At 42.2% G+C, this 27,978-nt stretch overlaps 1 protein-coding gene across 5 annotated transcripts in view; it reads left to right on the top strand.

The window, feature by feature from the left end:
* Window positions 1-27,978, top strand: part of Fam184a (family with sequence similarity 184 member A) — a 132,379-nt gene that overhangs the window by 63,558 nt on the left and 40,843 nt on the right. For all 5 annotated transcript variants that reach the window (XR_007590991.1, XR_007590992.1, XM_050138194.1 and 2 more), the window contains exons 2-9: window positions 1,860-2,714; window positions 4,155-4,290; window positions 7,015-7,196; window positions 8,394-8,591; window positions 13,580-13,702; window positions 19,803-19,964; window positions 22,331-22,452; window positions 22,897-23,047. Coding sequence is in view for 3 of the 5 variants with exons in the window: in XM_050138194.1 (XP_049994151.1) it covers window positions 1,860-2,714; window positions 4,155-4,290; window positions 7,015-7,196; window positions 8,394-8,591; window positions 13,580-13,702; window positions 19,803-19,964; window positions 22,331-22,452; window positions 22,897-23,047 (1,929 nt within the window). In the remaining 2 variants the exon portion in view is untranslated. The remainder of the gene's footprint in view (window positions 1-1,859; window positions 2,715-4,154; window positions 4,291-7,014; window positions 7,197-8,393; window positions 8,592-13,579; window positions 13,703-19,802; window positions 19,965-22,330; window positions 22,453-22,896; window positions 23,048-27,978) is intronic.

Below are 27,978 nucleotides of genomic sequence, written 5' to 3'. Positions count from 1 at the left end.
GACACTCCATAAGTCTGCATGGCCTCAGCCAAATCCTTTAACTGTTTATAATCTACCAGCTCATGAAATCTCTGCCCTGTTTTGGGATCCTGAAAGATGGGAAACGCAGTAGCCAATCGGCTCCATGTGCTAGGCTTAATAAAGGAAGCAGAAGCAGCAGGAGGTGCTGATGGGCCACTCCTTGTACCACTAGCTCTGGGTGAATCATATGGCGGGGGGGTTAGTATTCTCTGGACTATACCACTCCCGTTCATACTGAGCTGTGGCTTCCTCTAGATCTTCCTCCTCCTCCACATCTAATTGGTCCTCATCCTTGGAGGACTCATCTATAGTAAAATTGGGAAATTCCTCCAAGAGTGGATACCGCGTATCCTCCAGCTCCCTGTTTTTCTCTGGAGCTTTCTTTTCCCTTTTCCGTGAGCTTTTGTTGCCCTCCTTAGGCCTATGTTTTTTGCGTTCTCCTGTCTTTTCTTTCTTGGTACCTAGCTCCGACATGCTATCCTGGTAGGCTGAAAGCGCTCTTTGGCCCTCTTTTAATGCTTCGACGCATTTCCTGTCCTGCAAACAGGCTCGTACCAGTTTCCATAATGGCTGAGTTCCTGGCCGAAGCTTACCCTCCACCTTAGCTGTCTCAAGATCCCTACCTAGCTTGTCCCAGCAAGGGAGATTGATGTCCCCCGAGCCTCCAAACCATGACGCTGCTCGATCCACATCCTCCAAAAACTTCCTTATGGTACCCTCAGAGATTTTTAGATCTCGGTCCCTAAGCAACCTCTGGATAGGGCGTGAGAAAGGTGCCATACATACCGGCTGGTCCAGATGCTACATTTCCCATGCTGTACGTTTATCTGTATACACCTTACGCACGAGTGAAATGCCTATCTATCTACACTGGGCTTACTTTCAGTTTTATTTACTGCCGGTCCCAGCAAATACACTCTTGACTGGTTTTATGACAGCGTGGAAAAAAGGCAGCAGGCAAGCACCAAGACAACCATACCCAGAGTGACAGGGGCTCCCCAAAGCGGATTCACTCCTCCACTCAGCATGTCAGAAGTAATACTCACGGAGAACTCACCGGCGCCGCCGCTCCGTGCGTCTGAGTTCTGAATCCTCCCGCTTCCGCAGGGGTCTCTGCCTGATGCCATGATGGAACTCCCAGGTTTCAGCACCACTTGTGGCACGCCGCTTCCGCCAGCAGAAGAAGCGACCACAACAGGATTCTTTTCAGAACACACTTTATTGGAGCGCTTACACTTGAGAATTGAGAGAGGCAAGAAGACCCCGTCCCCATGGAAGCAGAAGAATATATATGGTGCCAGACAAAGCCCTGACGTGTTATCAACCCAATGGCTCAGGAGTGATCGTGCTAAATTATGATTGGCCAGATCGAATGGCCAGATGGAAAGACTCCCCGTGCTAGGGGGAGCATGCTCGCATGCGCACAAGTTGTTTACCAAGTTTAACATGGAAAAGCAAATGGCGCCCAGGCTCTGTGCCAACACACCCACGACATGACTGCGCCATGGCACGAGCTACATTCCAAGATGGCGTGGAACTCATTGTATGTGTAGTGACTTTCTATCCTTCCTCAGTCTCCTGTGTGTTTACTTATTATAATTGTGCATTTTTATAAATGAGTGATCTTGAATGTTTTAAAATAAAAGTCTATGCAAAGATAGAAATTTTCAAAGCAAACCAAACTGTGAGCTCAAAAACAATTGCATGATGTTTTCGTATTTAATATTCACCAGAAATATTATGTACATAGAAAAAAAGAACAATCTAAGTGAAAGAATTAGCTTCAAGATGTAAAAGAATATATGTTGAATTCTTCTCTCTTCCTCAAAATTATGTAGGTAATATATGCTCTGAATACCAAAAATGATGAACACGAGTCTGCAATTCAGGCCCTCAAAGATGCTCATGAAGAAGAAATCCAACAAATTCTTGCAGAAACAAGAGAAAAAATACTGCTCTATAAAAGCAAGGTAACAGAAGAGGTAGACCTTAGGAGAAAGATTCAAGTTCTGGAAGCATCTTTGGAAGACCATGTGAAGATGAAACAGCAAGCTCTGACAGAGTTTGAAGCCTTTAAGCACAGAGTTGCAGACATGCAGCTTTGTGCAGAGGCCCAGCATGTCCAGCGCATAGTAACCATGTCGCGGGAGGTCGAAGAGATTAGAAGGAAGTTTGAAGAGAGGTTGCGGAGCTTTGGACAGCTCCAAGTACAGTTTGAGAAGGACAAACGGTTGGCCCTGGAAGATTTGAGAACCACCCACAGACGGGAAGTCCAAGAGCTGTTGAAGTCGCAACAGGACCACAGTGCTTCAGTGAACAAGGGGCAGGAGAAGGCAGAGGAGCTGCACAGGATGGAGGTGGAGGCCTTGAACAGCACCCTGGAAGAGCTGCGACTTGAAAAGAAGAAGCTCATCGAGGAATATGAAGGCAGGCTGAACAAAGCCCAGATATTTTACGAGCGCGAGCTGGATAACTTGAAAAGGTCACAACTCTTCACAGCGGAAAGCCTGCAGGCTAGCAGGGACAAGGAGGCCGAGCTTCGCAAAGAGTTCCAGGGACAAGAAGCCGTTCTGCGGAAAACCATAGGAAAATTGAAGACCGAGTTGCAGATGGTGCAGGATGAAGCCAGCAGTCTGCTTGACAAATGCCAAAAGCTGCAGGTGGCCCTGACTGCAGCAGAGAGCAATGTACAGGTGAGTGGGCATGGGTTGGTTAGTCTTTTCTTTCTTTACACGTTTTGTGTGTGCGCATGCGTGCGCATGTGTGTGTGTGTGTGTGTGTGTGTTCGTGTGTGTGTGTGTGTGTGTGTGTGTGTAAACCTGAGGTTGACACTGGGTGTTTTCTCAGATTGCTTTCCACCTTCTGTGTTGAGGCAGAGCCTTTGCTACACCAGAGGACTCCATTGGCCTTTTCAGATATCGGGCTAGTCAGCTTGCATCGGGGTTTCCTGGCCTCTGCTTCCCTGGCTCTGGCACTGCAAGGGGCCATCACCTGGCTCTAGCTGGGTTCTGGGGAATCTGAACTTTGGCCGGACATTTGGATAATAGACACTTTACCCATACCCACTGAGCAATCTACACACACAGGCATGTGCACACACACTTTAAAAAACTTCATTTTGGATTTATTTATTTTAGTTTACATATTTGGGTGTTTTACTTGCATTTATCTGTTAATGGATGGTTGTAAACCACCATGTGGATGCTTGGGAATCGAACCCGAGTTCTCGGCAAGAGCAGCAAGTGGTCTTAACTGCTAAGGCATTGCTCATCCTTACCCACTTTTTCATATGTATTGCTTTGTTGACTTGGAGGGCAGCCAGGCTGGCTTTGAATCAGCTGTTTATATTCATACCACTTTACACCTCCAACCCAGTTTTTGTTTTTGCCCTTGTGTAGAAAAAAAAATGTAGAAGGGGACATTCTTATTACCTTTACCTATTATTAATTTGGACATCAAGCACCCAAAAGATAAGTTTAAACCTTGTTGATACTATGAATAGGTTTCAATTAAACAGCTTCCTAGTATTTCTATTAGAGTTATAATATCAAGCTTAGGGGTTGGTTGTGTTCTTCTTTTTCTCTTCAATAAGGATGGTCTGTCTCCTTATTTGGTATTTAGACACCGAACCAAAAAAAAAATTGCTTTTGGTGGTGTGCACCTTTAATCCCAGTGCTCAGGAGTCAGAGCCAGGCAGATCTTTGAGTTTGAGGCCAGTCTGGTCTATCAAGTGAGTTCCAGAACAGCCAGGGCTACACAGAGAAACCCTGTCTCAAAAAACAAGCAACCAAACAACCAAACAAAAAGTAGCATTTAGTAAGAGTTAGTCCACATATGGGAAAGATGCCAAAAAGCTTCTACGAGCTTTGTCATGCTAGCACAGAAAGCTTCCTGGCTGTGCTAATATCTGCAGAGCATTAGAATTCTTTAGGCAGGGTAGAAATAGACTTCCCTAATTGGGTCATATGACTTCAAATGTCAGGTTGTGTTACTTCTTCTAACAGAGTTCAAACTAAGTAGTCCTCGTTCCACGGACCTCTCCAGTAGGAGAAAGGTGTTGCTTGCAATTTAAATAAATTATTTAGTTTAGTGTCATGCTTGCATTTTGATTATGACTATTTGATCTTTCTTAGGTTCTTCAAAAACAGCTTGATGATGCCAAGGAGGGAGAAATGGCCTTGTTGAACAAGCACAAGGAAGTGGAAAGTGAGCTAGCAGCTGCCCAGGAGCGTTTACAACAGCAAGCGTCAGACCTTGTCCTCAAAGCTAGTAAGTCCACCGGTAGCTCGGTGCGGTGCTCAGCTAAAACCCTCTCTTTGCTGCTCATCCAAACAATATCTGAGCAAAGTGCTTCTAATTTAATATTTACCATCTCTTATGATGTTTTAAAATGGTTTCTATTGTTTTTATTTTAAAATAATATCTAGTATTTTCTTGGATAATTATAACAATGAAATGACGAAATCATCAACGGTTGTGGGGCACAGCCCCCCACTCCCAGCAGCCTACAGAGAGTAGTCCTTTTAGGACTCCACTGAAGTTAAGCCAGATCAGAAAGGGTTTTCAGAACAAGCCAGCTTGAAGCAGTATTGTTTGCCTGAAGAAATTTTTTTTATTGATTTTATTGAGCTATACATTTTTCTCTGCTCTCCTCCCTTTTTCTCTTTTCCCCTTTAACCCTCCCCCAAGGTCCCCATGCTCCCAGTTCAATCAGGAGATCTTGTCTTTTTCTCTCTTTGTTCCTCATTGTTGCCTAGGTTCTCTGGGATTGTGATTTGTAGGCTGGTTTTCTTTGCTTTATGTCTAAAAGCCACTTATGAATGAGTACATGTGATAATTGTCTTTCTGGGTCTGGGTAACCTCACTCAATATGATGTTTTCTAGCTCCATCCAGAAATAACAAGATGTTGTTTATTTTTCTGCTGTGTAGTACTCCATTGTGTAAATGTACCACATTCTCCTTATCCATTCTTTGGTCGAGGGACAGTTAGGTTGTTCATAGCGGCATTGTTTGCCTGAAGAGATTTTTTTTATATACAATATTCTGTCTGTGTGTATGTCTGCAGGCCAGAAGAGGGCACTAGACCTCATTCCAGATGGTTGTGAGCCACCATGTGGTTGCCGGGAATTGAACTCAGGACCTTTGGAAGAGCAGGCAATGCTCTTAACCACTGAGCCATCTCTCCAGCCCCCTGCCTGAAGAGATTTTTAACATAGATTTAAACCCAGGGTCAACAGAAGAGAGGTGATCCCTGAACAAATAAGACACACCCACATGTGGGCGTGGCCTTCTCAAGGGAGAGCTGCACCCGGCTGTCTTCCCAGAAGCCTTGCTTATGATGTTACTGCATTTCCAGTTGCCATCTTTAGAGCTGTCAGGGAATCCGAGGTTAAAGGGGGCTCCTGAAGTGTTCCAATCCAGGATTTTTGTCACTGTGGCATCCCCAGATCACATGAACTGTCAACAAAAGTTGATTGACTAGTTTGTGAGATTTCCAGAAAATATTAGAAGGCAGAAGAGCAAATTCAAAGTTAGGTATGCTCAAGCCCTAAGAAGATTCATTGCTGTTTTTACTTTCTTGTTTGGGAATATCTTCATGTCAGAGGAGCAGTGTCTCTGTGTAAGCAGTGCTTTCAGCAGGTGTTGACTGCTGGGATGCTTAGGTTTCTGTTGTTGAGAGACCGCACCTAAGCTTTGGACCTGGTGGCTCCTTTTCCTTCCCGCTTCCCCTTCTCATCCCCTGTCTTTCTAGCTTGCCTCAAGATGCCTCAGAGTTTTGGTTTTAGGAGTATATTTTTAGAGAAGACACTCAAAAAAAAAAAAAAAGAGCAATTTATTCTTTTCTGTTCTTCCTCTCTCTTTCCCTCTGTCTGTCTGACTCTGGAAGAATTTGTATGTAGGGAACAAAGGTGATTTCACACTGGACAGCTGAGTCACCCATCTGATGTGGCCACTCTTCTTCATCTCATAGCTCTCAGCAGGAAGATGCTGGTCCAGGTCGTCCGAGGTTGCCTTTTGTCAAAATGGACTGTGTATCAAGTGAAGCTGTCTCAGGACCCCTGTTCCTTTTGATTGGCTCACTGGTGACTTTTTTTGTTCATAGAGTAGTCATTTTTAATGACATTCAGTTTGTCTTAGAATCAATGAGGCAGTTTGTGAGCCCACAGATGCTGTGCTTACTTCAGGCCTTCCCACTCTCTGGGCTGCAGCACTCTCTTTCTGGTTGTTTGTCCAGGGTTCTTTGGAAATCGCTGCTTAGATGATGCTTTCTATGAGAACCTGTTCCACACTCTAGATTTCCCATCTTCCTTTACCCGTGCCTTTCCCTAACCCATTTTTAAATAGAGTACCTTCTAGCTATTTTTCCAGTTTCAACTATGTAAACAATGTGTCCTGATCATATCCAGCCCTCTACTCCCCCTAACCCAGTTTTGCTGTCATTTGTTTTAATTTCTTGTAAATTTGTTGTCCTCTATAAAATGAATTCAATTGAAACGCCACTGCTGCCTGCCACCTTTGTTCCAGAGAGAGAAAGAGAGAGAGAGAGAGAGAGAGAGAGAGAGAGAGAGAGAGAGAGAGAGAGAGAGAGAGAGGATAGGGGGGTGGAGTGCGAGAGAGAATTGAGAAGACTCCTTGTCATTTCATGGTGTTACTGCATCGTCTCTTTGCTTGGTTGCTCCCAGGAGACTTTTCCATGAGCTGCTGAGGAGTTCTCCTACCTCAGCTTGTTTAGCTTGCATTCTTTTCCTTTTGTTAAAAGTGAGATGTTGCCAGGGAGCAGCATTAGGGGGGTAAAAATGGATTTTCTATTTTAAAGGATTATAATTGCTAAGACTGTCCCATGGTGAACATTTCCCCTTTGTACAGCAAGGAAGCCAAAGCGAAACTTGTGACCCATTCAGGCGTGAAGTACGGTTGTGCCATTAAAGACACACTTTCATGTCGATGTCTTAAAAATTAAGGAGATTTTCTTTGTGGGGGGTGGTTTCTAGGCCATATTGGAATGCTTCGAGCAACTCAGATGACCCAGGAAGTTACAATTAAAGATTTAGAGTCAGAAAAATCCAGAGCCAACGAGAGATTATGTCAGCTTGAAGAGGAAAGAGCTTTTCTGCAAAGCAGAACGCAGAGTCTGGATGAAGAACAGAAGCAGCAGGTGCTGGAGCTGGAGAAGGTATTGTGATGGGTGCCCGGGGACGGGAAGGGACGTTCAGATGCCACTCCTGCCACACGGGAGCCTTATGCTTCTAGTCTAGTGTGTGTCGCTTTGTTTTCGAGGAATGAGGTTAAAGAGAGGCCACACGGTATTATGTATGTATTCTGGTTACTTAGGTAATAATCTAGTTTATAAAAGTCTAGGAATTTCAACTTATTTCAGGCCAGAAACTGAGTTAACGCTTATTGCACTGGGATTTGTATTTTATCAAATATCATATGTAGCGTACTTTTTAAATAAGTGATTATGTTATTGCATACACTCCTAAGAAACTGCTTTCTCTTCTTCCTCTCCCTTCCCCTACACCTACTTCCTTCCTTCCTTTCTGGTTTGGGTTTCTGTTTTTTGAACTGGGAATGGACCTCAGGGTCTTATATGTGTCAGGAAAATGCTTTGCATCTGAACTCTCTTCCCAAACTTGTTGAACTTTTTATTTTGAAACAGGGTCACTTTATGTCTCACTAAAGCTGGCCCTGAACTGTGATCCTCTGTGTAAATAAAAATGAGAGCATTTCATTACCAGCTCTGTATTTTCTCTTCCCCAATTGAATTGATTTATATTCTCATATTCTCTGTCTCTGCTGTCTCTGTCTCTCTGTCTCTCTGTCTCTCTGTCTGTCTCTCTCTCTGTCTCTGTCTCTGTCTCTCTCTCTCTCACACACACACACACACACACACACACACACACACTTTTCTACCCACCTAGGCTGTGCCTCTTTCCTGTATTCTCTAACAACATAAAATAGATGCCCTTTCGTAGAACTCATAAACCTGTTGCTACTATCTTCTTACTTCCTTTCATCACTGAATTGTGATTGGTTGAAAGGTACATAATTAACACACCAATTGTACTGAATAATATTATTTGAGTAGTTATTAGGTAAGCTTTTTATGTACTGCACACAAACCTTTCTTTTAAGTTTGCCATTATTTGCTTCTAATACAGCAACAGTTCTTTTATTTCTTGATCTAATATATTTTATTTTGCTTCAGCTGCCCTGTCCCCCTTTGAGAAAACCAATTATAAGGTTTCAAAGTCTAGATCCCAAAGCAGTTAGTTCATTCCGGTTCACTTATGTCTAAGGTGTTCACACATCGATAGCACTGATGAACAAAGGAGGTGCCGCTTCTTAATCTTTTCTGTTTTCATTCAAGAAAGTAAATGAAGCAAAGAGAAGTCAGCAAGAATATTATGAAATGGAGCTTAAAAACCTGCAAAATAGATTGGAAGGTGAGGTGGCCCAGCTGAACGAGGCGCACTCGAAGACTTTAGAGGAGCTAGCCTGGAAGCACCACATGGCCATAGAGGCTGTGCACAGCAACGCCAGCCGAGATAAGAAAAAGCTGCAAATGGTGAGTGCAAGCCAGCGGGAGTCCCGGCTCCTGTCTTGTCACCATGGCTCCAGCAGTGAAATCCACAAACCTGAGATTTCTTCCCTGCCCTCCTCTTGAGACAGGGCCTCACTGTGAAGCTCAGCCTGTCTCATCCTCATCATTCTCCTGCCTCCACCTCCCAAGTGCATGCCCCACCACACCTGGCTTTCATTAAGTTCTCAGTGGGGGTATGGTTTGTTAGCAGACTACTTTATCTGAGCCATCACAGAACACTCTTTCTTCTGGGACTTTCTCATGAGTTAACTGTACCAATCAGGAAGCCTTAATTCACCTGCATAGATATCTCTAGTCATAGCTTCCTTGTCTGGGAACATTGTGCATGTGTGTGTGTCTTTATTTTCCTTCCTTTCACCTTGTGAATGGTACTGCCAATATTGCACAGTAGAAAACTGTCTGACACCCGGGTCTTGGCTATGGTGGCATGGACCCTACTCTCACCTCTGGCACCTTCTCCGACAGAAGAGGCTGTGATGCGTCCTATAACGTTCCTGAAAAGATCCAGTGGGCGCAGATGCTGGGTACTCAGACATGTCCTAGCTGTGGTGACCAGCAGTGTCGCTGGGATGGTTGTCACGTGCCATGCATTGCAGTTATGCTTTACACGTATATCTTTGGTTCCTCCTGTGACAGTTGATGGCTGCTGCACCCTGTCTACTGATCAGTGGAAGTACTCAGTCACAGATCTGTCAAATCATACTGCATTTAATACCCTCGTGCAGGAGTTTGTTAATAGGGGTGCTAACGTTTTATAGGGTAGCACTTTATAGTTTACTACTGATTTTCTGTGGTATATTTCTTCATACCAATGACTTGGCGCTTAGTGTCATTTTCGTTATAAAGTATATACTATATTTAATAAGCCTAAATGGTTTTTTGCAAAACCATGAACCTGATTAAGTGGAATAGTTAAGACACAAATTCAAATTTAGATGTTTGGCCTTGATACCTCTTCGTTTTGTGGCATAAGTACTGGAAGAAATATTCTAAGATGTAAAATTTAAGAATTTAAGAAAGATTTTCTGTTAGAATGTTACTTCTTTCTGAACTAGTATGTGTGCATCTAAGCACAGACGAAATTGTCTCAAGACTGACTGCCATTCTCTCCGTGCCCCTCACACATCCCATCCTGATGTGCTTGCTTACGGAGGCAGCTGTCACTGCTCAGGGTGCCACACTAATGCATGCAGTGGACAAGGCTGCTCGCCATTTCCTCCCTAGCCACTGTTTGTCATCTTATTTATGTGTTTGTTTGTAATCGATGACGTCCTGCTTTCAGGTGTTATTTAAGCAAGCCCTACGTTGTCTTTAGCTCATGACTCCCAATCATCACCCAGTAAATTCTGATCTTTGAGCCACCTGCAAACCTGCCTCAGCCCACATATGCCTCTTTCACAAAATAATTTCCATGTATTTATTTTTATTTTATGTCTAAGCATTTCCCCTGTACAAAAACTGTGCACTACATTTGTGCAATGGCTGCTGAAGTCAAAGGGCATTGAAGCCCCTGGAATTGGAATTACAGAAGGTTGTGAGCCACTGTGTGGGTGCTGGGAATCAAATTTGGGTCTACTGGAAGAGCAGTCAGTGCTCTTAACTGCTGAGCCATCTCTCCAGCCCTCCACTTACAATCCTTAAAATACGTTTCACAACATGTCTGCCATTGGAAAGATGACTTGGACTTTCCTATATGTTAGCACATTCAAAAACCTCTGTGTTGTGTTAGAGGTTTCCTTGGGAAAACAACACACATACCCGCTCACTCCAGAACGGGAGCCTGTAACAGACCAAAGTAACAATTACACCAATGTCCAAGTTGTGGAAATGATGAGTGATTATTGGGGTTCCCAGCAGGAGCTTAGATGAGGAGTAACAAGGAGCAGCAATGACTCAGAAGCAGCTGCATCTATAAAAAGCCCACCTCACCAAAGCTGCAGCGGTAACAAGCACTGTGCACGGGCTGCAAGCAGCTGCACGGGCCTGAGACTCAGACCCACAGCTGGGCTGGCCAGAGCTCCTGCCCCAGCCACTTTCCCTGCTTCTATGACGCTGGGGAGGAGCCTCTGAGAATTGCAGGTATTCCCTTCACCACACCTGTGACATTTTGCTTACCTCCTGAGGTCCCTGGGCTCCTGAAGGGACTTACCAGAGCACACTCTGGGTTGCCTTATCTGTACCACTTACCCAAATAGTGTGCTTCTAGCCTGCTGCCCCCTTCCCGTGTTGCTACCCAGCTAAGATACTAATTGTGTAAGGTCAAACCAGATCCTTCCAGAACAGCCTATCTCTTACATCAAAGCATTTTTTTAAAAAAAAGATTTAAGGGAAACAGATCAAGGCCTTGCTCAGTCATCATCCAAGAAGCTTCTTCCTGCAGCTGATGGGAACAAATACAGAGACCCGCAGCTGGACAGAGAGTGAGAGACCTTGGAACACTCAGTCCTAAATGGGTTGTCTTCCTCAAATCCCTCCCCTCAGGGCTCAGGGAACCCTCCCTGCAGAAGAGTAGGCAGAAAATTTGTAAGAGCCAGAGGGGATGGGAGATACCAGGGTGAGGGGTGGACTGTGAGGAGATCCTCTAAGTCAGCATGTTCAGCGTGTGTATGAACTCACAGAGTCTGAGGCAGCACCCTCAGTGCCCCCAGGGCCCTGCACCAGGTCCCCTGCTGTGCATTGAGGCTTCCAGTTTAGTGTTTTTATGGGACCCCTGAATGCCATCAGTGGATCTCTTGAGTTCTCTTTCTTCTGTTTGTTTTGTCCAATTCTGACCTGTTTTTGTTTATCTTATTGTATATTATTAGAAGTCTGTTTTTGTTTTTCCTAATGAGAGACAAAGAGTGAATTTCGATGGGAGGGGTTGGAAGGAGTAAAGAAAAGGGAAAAACTATTTTCAATAAAATAAAAAAAGTAAGCTCCTTATCTTAAGGAGCTTAGTGACTAATAAATATATTTATGAAAGTGAAAAATAATGTTTCGCTAAGATGACCTCTCTGTTCCTTATTTATTGCAAAAGGATTACATTTCCTACCGTAACTATAGTTCACCATCTCAATGAAAGTACAGGGACAACCTGTGCGGAAACGGTGACATCGCACCCGGAACTGCCCTCCTCAGGCAGGGTAACCCTTGGCTGCCCCTAGGACCTGGGCTTTCAGAAGGGTCTCGTCTTCCCCCAAGATGAAAGGCTTCCCTACTGAAAGTGTGTGTGAAAATGCAGACCACCTGCCTTCCTCCCAGAACTCTGGAAGAGGGTGCCCTATTGAGAAGGACCTGGGCTCCGAGGCTCCCAGGAGCCTCCCTCCAGACTTTGCTTCCTTCTGTTGTCACGGCTTGTAGAGGAGTCTAGCATGTCCCGTGTGCAGGGCCCTGGGAAGCCAGTGCCTCTAGCCCTGGAGACTCCTCTCGCACACTTTTCCCTCAGTAGATTGGGATTTAAGTATTTTCACCATAATAAGCCATGGCTATGTTGTATACCAACACTGTGGCTACTCGTAGAATTTCTTCCGACTTCAGTTTGTCATGGAGGTCCCCAACAACTCTACCACAACCTTCCTCATTGTACATGGCAGAAGCAACGCTCTAACCAAGCTGCGTGTGGATACGCACCTCCTCCGTTGTGTTTAGATATTCCTTTCCTCTGCCCAGACTGCTCGGTTCCCCTCTACTCTGCCATTATTTTTAACTGGTATGCTCTTCAGTTAGTATCAAGTCCAAAGAAAACTCCATCCCCCAAACTCCAAAAGGCAGTTCATGTATCCAGAAATGAGCTCAGCCTGGACTAAAGAGGATTTCTAGCAAAAGCTAGAAAAGGTAGCATTCCTTGTAAAGGAACTTGTAAAACTGCTTCCCCTCTTCCCAAAGGAGTCATTTCCCTTACCTCTGGCAGCAGGATATATGGCTACCTGTGGTGCCTAAAGCAGCATAGCAAAGCTCCCTCTGGCCTCCAGGCTCCTTCTATATCACTTGTACATATTAAACATTTCAAAATCCAAGCTAGTGTCCTAGCCCATTTCCCTTCCTCCCCTCCCCTTAACTCCCACCAGCTCATGGAATTCCCTCCTCCCAGCTACTCATTCCCTTATAACCCGTTATTCCTGCAGACTGCTCTTGCAGGTGTGTTTGCTCCCTCTGCGCTGTTCCTGCTTCTCTCTCTGTTTTCTCTGTTCTCTGTCCACTGCTCCCCCCCCCTCTCCTGCAGACAGCCCTGGCCGTGTCCAGTCAGCACTTCTTTCTCTCTCTGCCCTGGGACTTTTTCCAGATGCCTTACCCTTACACACACTATGGAGTGGTCATGGTGTCAGTTTTTACACTTAGGAATTACTTTCTCTCTAATGTTTCCCCTTCAAAGTTTATCCATTCCCTGCCTAGATAAGGCCCTCCCCCTTTCTGTGCCCAATTTTGAGGAGTAAGTGGCTCCTTATTTGGTGCTGTGTGTCATTAAGACAAGCTTCATACCACATCTTGTTGTCTGTGGGGCCCAGGTGTTAAGTAGCATGCCCAGAAAAGAGATACGTCCTTCAGCAGATATCATTGTAAATGATTTTATAATCCAGTTATATTCATTTTGTTCTTGTAAATTCTCAACTACATTCCACTGTGAATTCCTGAAATGTTATAGGATTTTTTGTATTTTAATATAAAAGAATGAAAATTCAAGAGAATGTTTGCTTTATCCTGCCAAATCATCATTTCTGTCATGCTTTTCTGGTTTTCTAAGATAACTTAACCAGCCAGTTATACTCTTGTGATTAAGAGCATTGTCTAAGGGCTATATCAGAATGATTTGATATACTCCATTTAATATTAAATGGTATTAGAGTTAACTGTGTTTTTTTTAAGTGGAGAGATAATTTGCAAATTAAAATGTTAATATAATCATTTGTTTCTTGGAATCTTAAGGTATATAGTTCTTCAATCTTACTAAGTTTTAATTTTTTTTTCTTTCTAAGGAATTGGAGGAACAATACAAAAAGGAGAAACTGAGTCTGGAAGAGGATAAAAATCAACTTCAACTGGAGCTAGAAAATGTAAAGCAAGTGCTGGAAGACAAGCTGACTTCAGCCAATCAGGAGGCAAGCGCTCTTTAGGCCTATCGCCTGCATTACACGTACGCTTTGTAGTAACTTAATCTGGTGGCAGGATAGGTAGGTGAGCAGAACTGTTCAGGCATCTTGAACCGGTGCTAAATTTTCATAACACTGTATTTATGTCCCATTAGGTAAATATTTACCATCAAAAACATGAAACAGCAGGGGTTTGTGGAGAAATACAAAGCCTCGGAGACTGCACCTCCCCTGGTGGAATGGGAGCAACTGTTAGGAGTGTAGATCTCTCTACACTGCACCTCATTTTAGAGAGAGAGAAACTTTGTAAGGTCCAGATCCTGACTTCTGAAACAAATTGTTGAATCTATATGAAAATATTATTTCGCCTGAGAAATAAAAGTCTAAGGATAGAATATTAAAAAACACCAGAAGTCAAAAAAATAAACTTGTAAGTAAATGTATATGTAAAGACGTTTATGAATTATGGCTTTAGCTCCTCCTCTGTCTCCATCGAGGCAATTGCTAAATGCTTCCCTATTATTTACCTTTCTCTTTCCAGTTCATCTTTCTGTGGCAACTAGGCTGAGCTTCCTCTAGTTCTCTAACTGGGTTTCTGTCTTTGCCCCTCTCATTTGCCAGCTTTTCCCTCCTCAGTGATCTCATCGCTCCCCACAGTCCTCTCCTGCCCTGTTCTACTACTCTGAATCGCCCGCAGAAACCACACAGAAGGCACAAGTTCTGGAGTTTGCTCTCTGCGTCCTTGGATTGTTTTTCAATGTTTATCCAGGGAAAATAAAGCCAACTGCCTTGGAGATGATAAAGGCTGTGGTGGATACTGATGGCAGCCCAGCCTGTCTTCTGTTGTCCTAGCTAATCCGCGTGGGCTTCACGGATGCACTTTCTCAGTAGAATCATCACAGTTACCGACCTGTACTCATTAGAAGGCCCTTTAGTGACCATCTCATGCAGGCTCCTCGGGCTTCCTCTCTCCATTCTAAATGGCTTGTCTTAGCATTTTCCCAGTCTGCGTTCTGAAACTTCTCTGAGAAGAGCTGCAGTGCATATCTAACTCACTTTTCTTGGCCACATTTTCAACTATGTTTCAGTATTCTGGCGATGCTTTGGCGCAGGGTATTATGGCTCCCTGAGAATTTGCTTCTGCTTCTGCTTCCCCTTCAGACCGACAGCCTTTCTCCTGTCCTGCTGACTCAGATCTCCAGGGATAGATTCCCAGTCTGCTTCCTGAACTTAAAATGAAGGATAGTCACATCTCCCAGTTAACCAAGGTTTTCATAAAACTCATTCACAAATCATTAGTGAAAACAGATTATAAACACATTATTATGCATATAAATGTATTAATGGGGGAAAATGAAACAATGGACATATTATGAATATTCTAATATAAATAAGTGTATAAAATCATAAGGAGCGATTCTTTGGGATTTTTGCACCTATCCATCAGTGACTCTGAATGTCATACGTTGCAATGATATGATTAGGAGCTCAGGCTCACCTCTCTAAGTCATGCCTCGTGTGTCCCTATGTCCTGAGTGTTAGTGCACCTCTATGAGGGCCACAGCAGGACCGGCTGGCTTTTTCAGTTAAAGACAAAACTTCTGTCTTTAGAAAACACTCCATATGTAAAAGAGAAAGGAAAAATGTGTAACTGGTTGATAAATTGCACAAACAGATTCTTGTCTTTACCACCTTTAGAGTGTTTACAAAACAGTAAGGAAAACAGGCACCCTGTTTTGTTTGTTTCTATAAACAAAAGAGAAATAAGAAAAATAAATTTAAAATTAAGAACTAGGAATCCATAAACTGCCACTCCGTGTGCATAAAATTAACTGTGATAAAAATTGAGGCCATGCAGTGTTGCTGAGTGTAGAGAGAGATAAACACCCGGAAGCCGCCAAGGGCAATATGAAATCACATAATATTTCTGGAAAGGGCTTAGCAGCCTGTGTGGGAGCCTCGGATGGACATGCCTGTTGACAGCAGGTTCAGTTTTGTGTTTCTCATATAAGCAAATAGTGAAGGATTACTGAGAAAATGTCAGCACCGTTTATAGGAGAAATTCAGAAATAGGTTAAATTTCCGCAGAACTCTTGTTTTCCTAAAAGAAAGGAAGTCTTTTTCTAATTCACATAGCATCATCTGCGTCTCCCCATGTTCTGGAGCTGCTTGCAGGCCTGTGGGAATTGCCTGTTTCTGCATGGAGGCACCACATGGCCTACTGGTGGCCTGGCAATAATAGTACAAGGTCAGGAAAAGGCTGAGATACTGGTTTCCTTACAGGTTAAATGCTTACATACTGAGATGGTAAAGATACTTTATCCCTTGATCAGTAAGTATATATGAAGTATTTTAGTAGTGACTCATTCATTTTTTTTAGAAAATGTTGGAAGGTTGGGTACAAGGAGCTCTTACACACTGTGATTGTACTGACAATTAGCGTGGTCCCTGCAGTGATGAGGGGTTTCACAAAATGAGGTGTTTATAAGTCTAGCTAGATGCAAACTGCAGAAGGAAGATAAGTGATTGACAGGGAATGAACAAGATGAAAAACTGAGGAAATAGTATACAAATGCATGGGAAGCTTCAAGATAGTATAGGAATGCCAGTATAGATGTGGTACTGTAATAACTACAGGATAGTATTGCTTACTGTTTCCCAGACATTGATTCATATTCTTCTCTCTTCTATCCTTAATACAGCTAGAACAGTAGATTCTAGTCACTAAGTCACTGGGGAGTGATCGAATTTGTCTGTGTCACATACTTAAGTGGCTAAGATCAAAATTTCAGTCTGAGCGATATTATTTTAGCTCAAGACCACAGTACTTTATTCTTCAAACAAATACAGAGACCAAGGGAGAGAGATTACCAAGCTAGCTGGAGAGTTAGGCAGCCTCTATGTCACAGAGGTCCTGTGAAATATTTTAAATATTAGCATGATGGAAGGCTGCTAGGAGATGCTAAGCACACATATGTGAGAACTTATTTTATGTCTATATTCATCATTTATAAAAATTCACTGTGTGCTTCCTACGAGAAGGGATTGGAGAAGAGACCCTAGGGAGGCCGTGTCTACCTTCTGTATTCCCTTAGCGGTCATAATAAGAAGGATCTAGGTTGTTCCCTTTCTGTTGCAAAGAGCCGAAGTTCCAATGCAAACCAGCAGAAGGACCGTGTGATTCAAAGGTCCCAGGATAGTGTCAACTTCAAACAGATGAGATTCTGAACTGAAATGGGTGACACTGGGACTGGGTTGCTTTGTCTCCTCTTGGATTTGCCTTCTTGGTGTTCTCCATTTTGACTTTATTCTTCAGTCATGTATTACCCTGGACAAGGTACAGCTGACAAAGGAGCTTCCCTAGGAGACCCGTTTTCCCTTTCACAGTCTAAGATCTCTATGAGTGATGTGTTCTTCCCTGTAACTGCCCCTGAATCCTTCTCAGTGGATAGAAAATGAGGCAACTGGATTGGGTGAGACTCTGATCAAGCTGATTGTCTGGAGTTTGTCTGATTCCTGCTGAGACCACAGAGTACCAACTGGGAAAGAGAGTAGATCTTCCACCTGCCAAAAGATATTTTGACAGTGATAGACAACAGTTGTTTTTAAACATAACCTGTCCCTCGAATAATGAAAACCCAGAGATAGATATTGGGGTTCAAGCTGAAGATCAGAAAAGCAAAACAACCGAATCATTGGAGAAGTCTTACCTCTACCAAGGCTGGGTGACTGCAGACTGAGCCCTGAGCCTCTGTCTCCCCCGTTTTATATTTCCCCTAGTACTGGGATCAAAGGTGTGAGCCTCCACCACCTGGATCTGTTTCTGCAATAGTCTTGTGTCAAGGATGACCTTGAACTCACAGAGATTCATCTGCCTCTGTCTCCTAAATCCTAGGATTAAAGGTGTGTGGCACCATTGCCTGGCCTCTAGTGGCTTAGTTTTACCCTCTGATCTTCAAGCAAGCTTTATTTATTAAACCATAAGTAAAATTACTATATTAACCCACTTGTATTAAACTCATAGAAAACAGCTATTTTTACTGTTTACTTGAAATTTTTATTTAATTACATTTAACTGTGCACAATTTGAAAGTTTTTGCTTATTTAAATATTTATTTCCTCTTTAATTATATTCTTTATTTCTTTAATAAACTTCCCTTTATCCTTCATGTACTACTTATAATATTATTCTTAATACATTTTTGAATGTTATATATTCATGTATCACTTAACTGAGAACTTGCTAGATTGTGGAAGAATGTTTCCATGTTATTAAATTTGGTTATTATTTTCCTTTTAAACTTTTTAAAATTTATGTGTATGTATATAAAATTTATATGTGTGTGTGTGTGTGTGTGTGTGTGTGTGTGTCCTAGATGTATGTTTCTCTGTACCATGTGTGCCTGACACCTGGAAGGCAGAAGTGGATGAGGGTGTCAGGTAGCACCTTGAAACTGCTGTTACAGACAGTTATGAGCCACCTAGTGGATGCTGTTAATTGACACTATAGCCTTGAACAGCACGTGCTTTTAACTGCTGAGCCATCTCTTCAATCTTTCTTTAAAAAAAGTTTTTAAGCCATTATCTTATCACAGTGCCCAAACTAGCTTTACCTCACTGTGTAGCCTGGGATGGCCTTGAACCATACAGATACTGTAATTGTAAGCATAGCCCACCATGCCTGGCTCTGTTCTTTCCATCTGGATTGTCCCTTATATCTTTTCTAGTTACTATCTTTCTCTATATTATGTAGTTGTTAACGTAATACCACAGAATGGGGATTATTTCTCCTGGACTTAAGGCTAGACTTTCTGCTAAGTTCAATGATATCACAGCTGTTACTACTAACTTTCTTACATTCATTTACCACCTCCATGCAGAATTATTGACAAGCCAGATCAGCACAAAAGGTTGAAAAGACACAGTATGAAATATAGAATACAGAATGTGGATATTAAAATAGTGGCCGGTAAAGTTTTAGACCACTGTAAGATGCTATAAATAAGCATGTCATTAGCCTTTAAAAATCAAGAAAGAGTGTATATTTTTATGAAAATTTGTATTTTTAAAATGACTCAAAGCACCTAAACAATTTACGAGACCAGTTATAACCACAAAAGAAAACAGTCCACCATGTGTCTAGACAGGCATTAGGTTCAGAGAATTTTTGAATTCTTTAGCTATGAATATATGTTAGAACACAGAAAGGGGGGGTCTTCTTAAATCATTTTACAAAGTTTCTGACCGTTTAGAGACACTAACCAGGTAGCAGAATCGCTCACACCTACCTCCAGACTCATTTAGCACATGCGCATAGAGACGCCTGCATGGGAAGAGCAGAAAGGCCTGTGCTGAGAAGAAAGTGTGCCACCGAGGACACCCAGGGGCAGTTTTTGTGTTTTCCTTTGAAAATGTTAATTGTGAGAATATTTTCCAGGAAAATATGCTTGTATTTTAAAGCAATCTTGTCCATTTTCTTTTCAAATGAGTTTTGACTTCATAACATTTTCTTAAAATATTTTATTCTTTGATTTTAGCTCATAATTAAAGAATTTGTGTGAACCTAGTCAACAAATTGTCCATTTTCTCTGGTTCCAACTCAAAAGTTTCTTTCCTAAGGTGACTTCTGCATGGAAACACGAAAAACAATTGGTTCTCTAGATATATTTAAGACCCGGCCAATATTGACCCAAATGCATGAAGACTTGACTTGTGGTATATAGATGGTTAAATTTTAAAGAAAGCTTTGAAACAGTTTATTTTTATCTTTAATGTAATCTTTATCTTGTGTCAGCTCCTTTTACAGGCATTTTATTATCTGATATGACCAGGAATTGTCTTTAAACCAAGAGCACAAGGGAAGTTGTACATATTTCCTTGCATTATGGTCCTAGAAAGTGGAAACTGTAGTCATGGAAGTCTTTTCAAAACAAAACAAAACAATACAAAATGACAGATGGCAAAGATTATCATGGCTAAGTGGGTCTTCCAAATTCATGAAGAAGGGATCCCATTGAGTCAAGTCAGAAATAAGGAAAAACTCTCAAACTGTGAAACCGGCACTGGTCTACCTTGTATGACGTATTAAAGCCACTCTGTTCACTCATAGATTGGTCGCCTCCAAGATCTGGTAAGGAAAAGTGAACAAGGTCTTGGCTCAGCTGAAGGACTCATTGCTAGTCTTCAGGACTCCCAGGAGAGGCTTCAGAGTGAACTGGACCTGACAAAAGGCAGGCTAAATGAGACCAAGGAGGCCCTATTAAATGTTGAGGTAAATGCTTATTTCTACTGTATTCTAAATGTCTAAATATGAAAATATATCTGGACTGCTTTGCTTAGAGCCTCTGTAAGCATCCTTGTATATAATTAGTGTATTAGTTCCCAGGAACCCCACTAAAAAGTGACAAATGCCGTGACTCGAGCCCAGCTGAAATGGGTCATCTCTTTGTTCTAGAGCTGGAAACCTAAGATGAATTCTTTTGTCTCCAAGAGGGAACCTTTCCCTTCCTTGCAGCTTGTTGTAGCCCCAGAGAGTGTCCCACATTTAGTAACATCATTTCTGTCTCCACATTATCATCTTAGAAGTGTGCTAGTCATACTGGATTAAGGGCTCAGTTGCTCCCATGTGGACTCATTTCAAGCAAATAAAACTGCATGGGCGCTCTTTCCAAATAAGTTTGCATCCTGAGGCAGACAGAGTGTAAAAGCTGAGATTTCAGGGAGGCTTTTTACGGACACAGTTAAATCCAGGATAATTTGTGTAAGTTTTTTTCCTGGTTAAAGCTGGAACTTTCAAGTATAGCAAACAAGAGTTCTCTGTGATTTACAGGTTGCGGAAGGCCCTGCCTTTCCCCTCCCTCTCTTGGGAAGTATAGCAGAGTTTCAGGACCTATAAAATTGGGCAGACACTAGATGAGGGTTTTTCATATCCTCCTTGTGTGATGATCTGGAGTGTGGGCTCCAGAGTCAGGCGGGTCTGGTCTATCCTGTGAATTCTGTGTCTACCATTTACTGTGTCACTGTAGGCAGAGATACATTTCGTCCTTGACATTTCAGTAAGCCATAGAGCAGCATAATAATACTTTTCATATCACAGTTATAATAATTAAAAAGATAAGCTGTGTACCGTACAGTGCTTAACAAACTGTAAACACTCGGTATTGGTTTTAGTAATAATATTAGCTTTTAGCTTAAAACTGGTGATACTCCAAGGTGTAAGTACCTGATGCACCGTCTATACTGTATCTATATGATTCTATTCATGTTTTACCTAGGGAATAATTGAGTGTACTTTGAATATCAATTGCTTTTCATTTTTGAAAACTATGACTTCAGATAGATGGCTTCTGTTTACCTTTCTGTAGTGGCTATATGATACACCAGTGCTAATATGATGAAGAGTAAGTCTGGATTTAGATTTACTGTAATATCCAATATATTTAATGTATGCAATGCCAAACATTGCACATAATATCAGTGGTAGCAGTCATCCACATAAGGCTGAATAGAATGGCTAGTTCATTTTAAGAAGTGTTTTGTACATTGGCAAAAGTAAAAGGAAGAAGGTATTTTAAATTAGTAAATCTTTAGCGTTGAAAGTCACACATGGCGTGTGTGGGTATGAGTGTTTATTTATATGGTACCTCATCTTGATATACACCCCATTCCTAATTTTGATGTATTTCATCCTATAACTGCAGCCTCAGGGGATCTGATACCTATGAGGGCATCTGAATTCACGTGCCCACACACATAATTAAAAATAAATATTAATGCAGAATTTCTTTAAATAAGAAATACTTTGAGACATTTTCTGCTATTTAATATTACCTGCTGTGGGGAAAAAAATGGTCCCTAGAGGCTGAGCAGTATTCCAGAACAGTTCCTGAATTGTGGTTCTAGTAGTTACCTTTTACTGGCCAAGTAAGCCGTGTTGAAAGGGAATTTCAATATTGACTTTTTTTTTGTCGTTAATCTGAATACAACTTTTAAAACTGTCTATCCTGAGCTGTCAGCCAGAGAGGTGTCCAGAAATGCCCAACACAGTGACCAAAGGATAGGCTGCCACCGACCATCTCGTCCCATTGGGCAGCCACAGCACTGACAGTGGTCTGTAGTAGCGGAGTCTTGTCAGGTGGTCACCTCTAAGCCCCAGCTCCAGGGAATCAATCTGCAAGGATTTCCTGTGTATCATGTCAGTATCTGAGCATTAAGCTCATGGCCTGTGGCTTAAGTTACAGAAGAAAATATCCAGTAAACTTAAATTCCTCGTAATTCCTTAATCATATTAATGGTATACCGATGTAATGATTAGGCTTTAGACAAATAACCTGGTTTTGAATATGAATGTGAATTAACGTCAGGAATGAGGAACATATGATGTATGTTTGTGGCTAAAAAAATAGCTTTAATTATATAAGTTTAAACTGTTTAAATAATATGAGCTTTAATTTTAAAAATGAAGAAAGAACAATTAAAATATAGGATGTGTTCCGCCTATTCAGTGGAAGTGTCTTGACTAGTTCTCCTAGCTAGCTTTATCAACGGCTCCCGTAAGGTCTGCATCAGCGTGCTCTCCTGCGGCAGCAGTGCCTGGGCTTGTGGGAACCAGACCTCATTTGTGTTTCTGTTCTGCAGGCTGAGCTAGAACAAGAGAGGTGCCAGCATGAACAAACACTTGCTGCCATGAAGGAAGAAGAGAAGCTGAGGGTGGACAGGATGGCCCATGACCTAGAGATAAAGTGGACTGAAAATCTCAGGTACCCCGGGCTCTTCAATGCAGTCTTACTGGTACAGAGGAGCAGGAAGTGTTCCTGTTGTAGGCTCCTCATTACAGATGTACTAGGATGTTTTAGGTTAATTTTTCTCATGATTAAATGCAGGGAAAATACAGAGTTTTTTTGTTTGTTTGAATTCAAATTTACTCTTTAAATTTAATTTTCTTGAAAAAAGGCAATGTATGTATATATATGCAGAGAACTATCCTGAAATTAGAAGACTCATTTATTCTTATGCCTATTCTGCCAATGGTAGATTGATAAGTGGTTTTGGTTAGGTTACCGGTTTCCTGAAAGTTAGCCTGGTGACACAGACTCACAGAGGTGAGAGTGAAATGAGCTTTTAGAAACCCCCTTGAACCACTAGAGAATGTTGCTCGAGGGCAGTGACTCTCTTTACAAAGCAAATGCCTGTGTTTGTTACAGACAAGAGTGCTCTAAACTTCGCCAGGAGCTAAGGCTTCAACATGAAGAGGACAAGAAGTCTGCGATGTCTCAACTGCTGCAGCTGAAAGAGCGAGAGAAAACTGCTGCCAGGGATTCATGGCAGAAGAAGGTGGAAGACCTTCTAAACCAGGTAGGTTACAGTCTGCACTAGCGGACGTTCGTCTCCTTGGCACTCTCCAGTCGGCTAAACAAACCTACTACGTGTCAGTTCACTGTGTTTTGCTTTCCATAGGGCAAACTTAAACATTTTAAACGTGTAAAACCACACAGACATAGTCATATGAAACATTGTACTAAGTAAATGTGTTGCGTGTGGGACCCTAGGTTCTGAGAAAATTTCATAATTTTTTAGTTTTTGATTTGAGCAGAACACATCCACTTTACTTGGGAAGGTCAGCTAGATTTTGAAACTGTAAAATAATTTTGTTTCTAGCCCTAAGATGCCATCTGGGCAACAGAAGATGTTTATTAGCAGTGTCCTGATTCCCTGAAAACATTTTCCCAAGTGAGCAGTTGTGTCTGTCTCTGTTGTGGGTTTATGACTGAAGTCCTGGAAGAGTATGGCATGAACAAAGGTGGTATTTCTAGAGCTATCTTATTTCCAAAACACAAATAACTTTAATTAAAATAGTTTGTCCATTTCACTTACTACACAACCTGGGACTTTATGAACTTTTTTGTACTGGTAAACCAGTAACTGAAAGGCCTGGCTGTGTGCATCACCAAGCAAGGGCAGACGGCAAACTGTAATTAAATAGACTTTATTGTGTATATAACCAAGCAAGGGCAGAACTTAGACATGAAACAACTCCTAATTTAGTGCTGAAAATCTATTGATATCTTCATCTTTTAATTTCTGTTTATGACGGTGAAGAGCTTCAAAATAGAATTCAACATAGGCTTTCTATAAGGTGATGGTTATATATACAGAAACATACATTGCCCTCTTAGAAGTGCTTGAGACCTGCCCATCTGTGTCTGCTTTCTATAATTTGTAATGAAGCTCTGAAAAGGTAGAGGGAGAGGGAGGGGTAAAAGGGAGGGAGAGGTCAAATCATTAGGAACCTTTGAAATAAGAACAAACAAACAACTCTCAGTAGAGGCTGGCATCACATTTACACAGCTCACTGGTAACCTGTATACTTCCTTTACATTCTTATTTAGGGACCAGAAAGGGCAGATTTTCCTGAGTGATCGACCCCTCTCCTTCTGTCATGCCTCTGCCTCTAGACAGATGTATTCGGCTCAGTTACATAATAAAATGGAAACCATCCCTAAAGTCTTTCTGATATTTTTTAGCCAGAAAGTACTGAACACGGAGATTTTAGGGACTGAGTTTATATCAAAGAAACCTCACCACTTGCCCCATCATTTTTCTTTAAATATATTTTATTATTTTCTATCACATGTTGTTCCTTTGTGCACATACACCCACGTGCATTGTGCATGTGTGGAGGTCAGAGGACAGCTTTCAGGACTCAGTTATCTCCTCCCACCATGTGTCATCAGACTTGGTGGCAGACACCTTTGCCTGTTGAACCATCTTGCTGGCTCTGTTTTTGTTATTCTTGTAGTTCATGTATTCAGTTCTCAGAGGTCATCCTTGTTCCTTTTTTCCTTTCTGTCCTCCTCCCTCCCTCCTTTCTTTTTTTCCTTACTTTCTTCTTTGTGTTTCTACAGTACTTATTCCTAAGAGGTTATTTTAATATTTTGTTTGCCCCTCTTTGTATCCCATGATTATATTTTAACTGATTTTTGTTGTTGTTGTTGATGATGATGATTGATAGTGGTGATGGTGATGATGGTGATGATGGTGGTGGTTGTGATGGTGGTGGTGATGATGGTGGTGATGATGATGGTGGTGATGGTGGTGGTGATGGTAATGATGGTGGTGTTGGTGGTAGTGATGGTGATGATGATGATTGATAGTGGTGATGGTGGTTATGATGGTGGTGGTGATGATAGTGATGACGATGATGATTGATAGTGGTGATGATGCTGGTGGTGTAGGATCTCCTTATGTTGCCTAATCTGATCTGGAACTTTGGGCTCAAGTTCCCTTTCTCTCTCAGACCCCCAAGTGACCAGGCCTATAGTTGTATACTAGCAGGCCAAGCTTAAAGGGTTGCAGAATAGCCCAGCACAGGCTGTACTTTCTCAAAAGCAAAACCACTAGGCTTCCATTCTGCAATAATATCTGGAAAGTTGTAAAGAAAACTCTTGACTATATTTTCTGTTCTTAGTCCTGTAGTATCATCATGTATTCTTTTATTTCCCTCTCAAGGCAGATTTTATTGTGGTTCCAAACTGAAGATTCATATATTTATTTTCATTTAGGACATTAGCTGAGAAATTAAGGAAACTGAACTGACCACTCAGACATATCTATGGAATATTGGAGTGATCTAAATTCTCTCAGATAATGTGGATGGAATGGCTAGAACTGGAATCCATTGTTATCTGTAATTAGCCAGAGTCAGAAAGTCAAATAGCACATATTCTCACAAATGCAGGACATATTTTAGGGTGTGTGTGTGTGTGTGTGTGTGTGTGTGTGATGAAACTGGCAAGGGGCTCATGAGAGGAAGAGGTCTAAAGAGAGAAGGGAGTAGGAAAAATAGAGGGAGCTAGAATACATGTAAAGTGAAAGCAGAAGGGGCTCAATTTAGGGACGAAGCAGAGAGAGGAAAAGGGGAAGGCGGAAGAGGCAAGGTGTACACTATTCAAGGCATAGTGTACGTCTCTTTAATTCTCCAGCTAGTCCCCACCTTCTGGACTTTTGCTTCCTCCTGTTTTTCTATGAATAACTTCAGCCTGTGGGCAGATTAAGCTGTTGATTAAATGAGGACCCTTAAAAACTCGGTTGTCTCTAAAATGTCCTATAGACACACCCAGAAATATGCTTTTTTTCTCCTAGGTATCTCTCGGTCCAGTCAGCTGTCATGGTTAATCTTTACCCAGGGGCTTTCTCCTTAAAACGCTACAAGTAATAGGATTGTAGAATTTACATGCCATCATGTTTGCCAATTACTGATAGTAAAATATTGCCCTGCTTTTACAAGGTTTAGAAGGTTTAGAAGGATGACGACTAGCTAGATAGCTCAGTAGGTAGAGGTGTTTGATACCAAACTTGAGGACCTAAGTTTGATCCTGTTACTCATTTGGTGGTAGAAGATGGGTAACAGAATCCTGCAAGTTGTCCCCTGACTCCTGCCAGAGCTCTGAGGACCCAGGCCCCCTCTTCTCACAAAATAAATAAATCGTATGTTAAGAAGAAGTTGTTGAAGCCAGGCGGTGGTGGCTCATGCCTTTAATCCCAGCACTGGGGAGGCAGAAGCAGGCGGATCTCTGTGAGTTCAAGGCCAGCCTGGTCTAGTTCCAGCTAGTTCCAGGACAGGAACCAAAAGCTACGGAGAAACCCTGTCTAAAAAAAAAAAAAAAAAAAAAAAAAAAGAAGAAGAAGAAGAAGTTGTTGAAAAACAAGGAGCAGGAATCATTTCCTAAGAGCATTGTTTTTTATATACAGTGATCTAAATTTCTAATTCAATGCAATATTTTAAAGAGATTGTTTTCACTTTTCCTCAGTCATCTGAAAGTCTGACTTATGCTCCTCCTTTGGGAGGAGAAATCATGAAGCGTGGTGCTTACACCTGCAGCCCAGCACTCCAGATGCTGAGGTAAAGTAGTACTCTGAGTTGAAGACTGTCCTGGGCCACCATGTTCAAAACAAAATAATGGAATTTTTGAAACACATTACATATTTAGTAAGCTTTTAACACTGAAGCCTCTGAGTCCACTCAGTGAACTGGTGATGGCTCATCCCCCTTGAAAATTACAAAGCAACTTAAGACTCTTGAAAATGATGAGTCTGTAGGGCATCAGTTTTGTTGGTATGGATTATAGAATTATGGTATGGATTATATTTCACATAGAAGCTCTTAGTTTGTACAGAGTCCTTAGGCGGGCACTTGCAGTTTGGCTTGTATTCAGTAACAGATGACCACAGACCACATCCTTAATAAACAGTGGAGCTTGGTTTCTGATCGCTGCGAAGGCTAGGAAGTCCAAAGTTCGAGGTTTCTACAGCTTTAACCTGGCCAGGGCCCACTCACTGGCTTTCTCTCACTACATGCGTCCTCACACAGTGGAAGGGCCAAAGGCTCCGCTTCCTAACACTACGCCATGGGAGGTTAGGGTTTCATCATCACTGCTCCCCGGTATTCATGCCGTCCTCACATGCAGAATATATTCATTACTTCCCAACATCCTCCCAAAATTCCATCTCATTCCCGCGTCAACCCTAAGGCAACTTGTGCTCTTGCTGCGAAGCTGTGGAGCCGATTAGTCAGCTTCTCGCGCACTAACAGAATATCCAGCACAACGGTAAAGGGTGAAGTTTATTTTGACTTGTAGCTTTAGAGCTTTCAGCCCATAGCTGCGGAGACTGGTAAGGCTTCTGGTGTGGTGCCAGGCTGTCAATGGTTGAAAGCCTGTCATAGAGGAATATTCAGGGCCGGAAGACCAGAAATGAGAAAAGGGTTGGAGTCCCACCCTCTCCCTTTCAAGGGCTTGGTCCAGCAATACAAGGCTCTTTACTAAACCACTTCTCTCAGAAACTATACCACCTCCCAGGGGTACCACCTCCAGGAGCATCACCCTAAGAGCCAAGTCTTTATCACATGGATTTTCAGGAGACATTTACCATCTAAGCCATAGCACTAAGTAGGTTTTAAGCATCCCACATACAAATATGGGAAAGGAAGAAAATGGGCATTCCATTTCCCAAAGTGAGAAATAAGACAAGAAGGAATGATTCCAAGCTGCAAGGCAGATGCATACAGTGAGATCTAAAGACTTGAGAGCCGCCCCTCTACTTCTCTGCCCTCTAGTGCCACTCTTGCTGAAGTCCCAGTCTCTAGAGACAGTCAACCAGCAGGCCTGGCCCTAAAGCTTTGGAACCCCACCACCAGATTTAGGAGTCTTGGCTTGCTAGCAGTGAGGCACAGGGTTTCTCCTTGAGAAACCAAACACAGATGGTTCACTTTCAGGTTTTTCCTTCCT

Source organism: Alexandromys fortis, unplaced genomic scaffold, assembly GCF_014885135.2.
Source record: "Alexandromys fortis isolate MF-2015 unplaced genomic scaffold, M_Fortis_MF-2015_v1.1 scaffold_14, whole genome shotgun sequence".
In the NCBI taxonomy this organism is placed as follows: Eukaryota; Metazoa; Chordata; class Mammalia; order Rodentia; family Cricetidae; genus Alexandromys; species Alexandromys fortis.
This window is presented reverse-complemented; position numbering and strand designations above follow the sequence as displayed.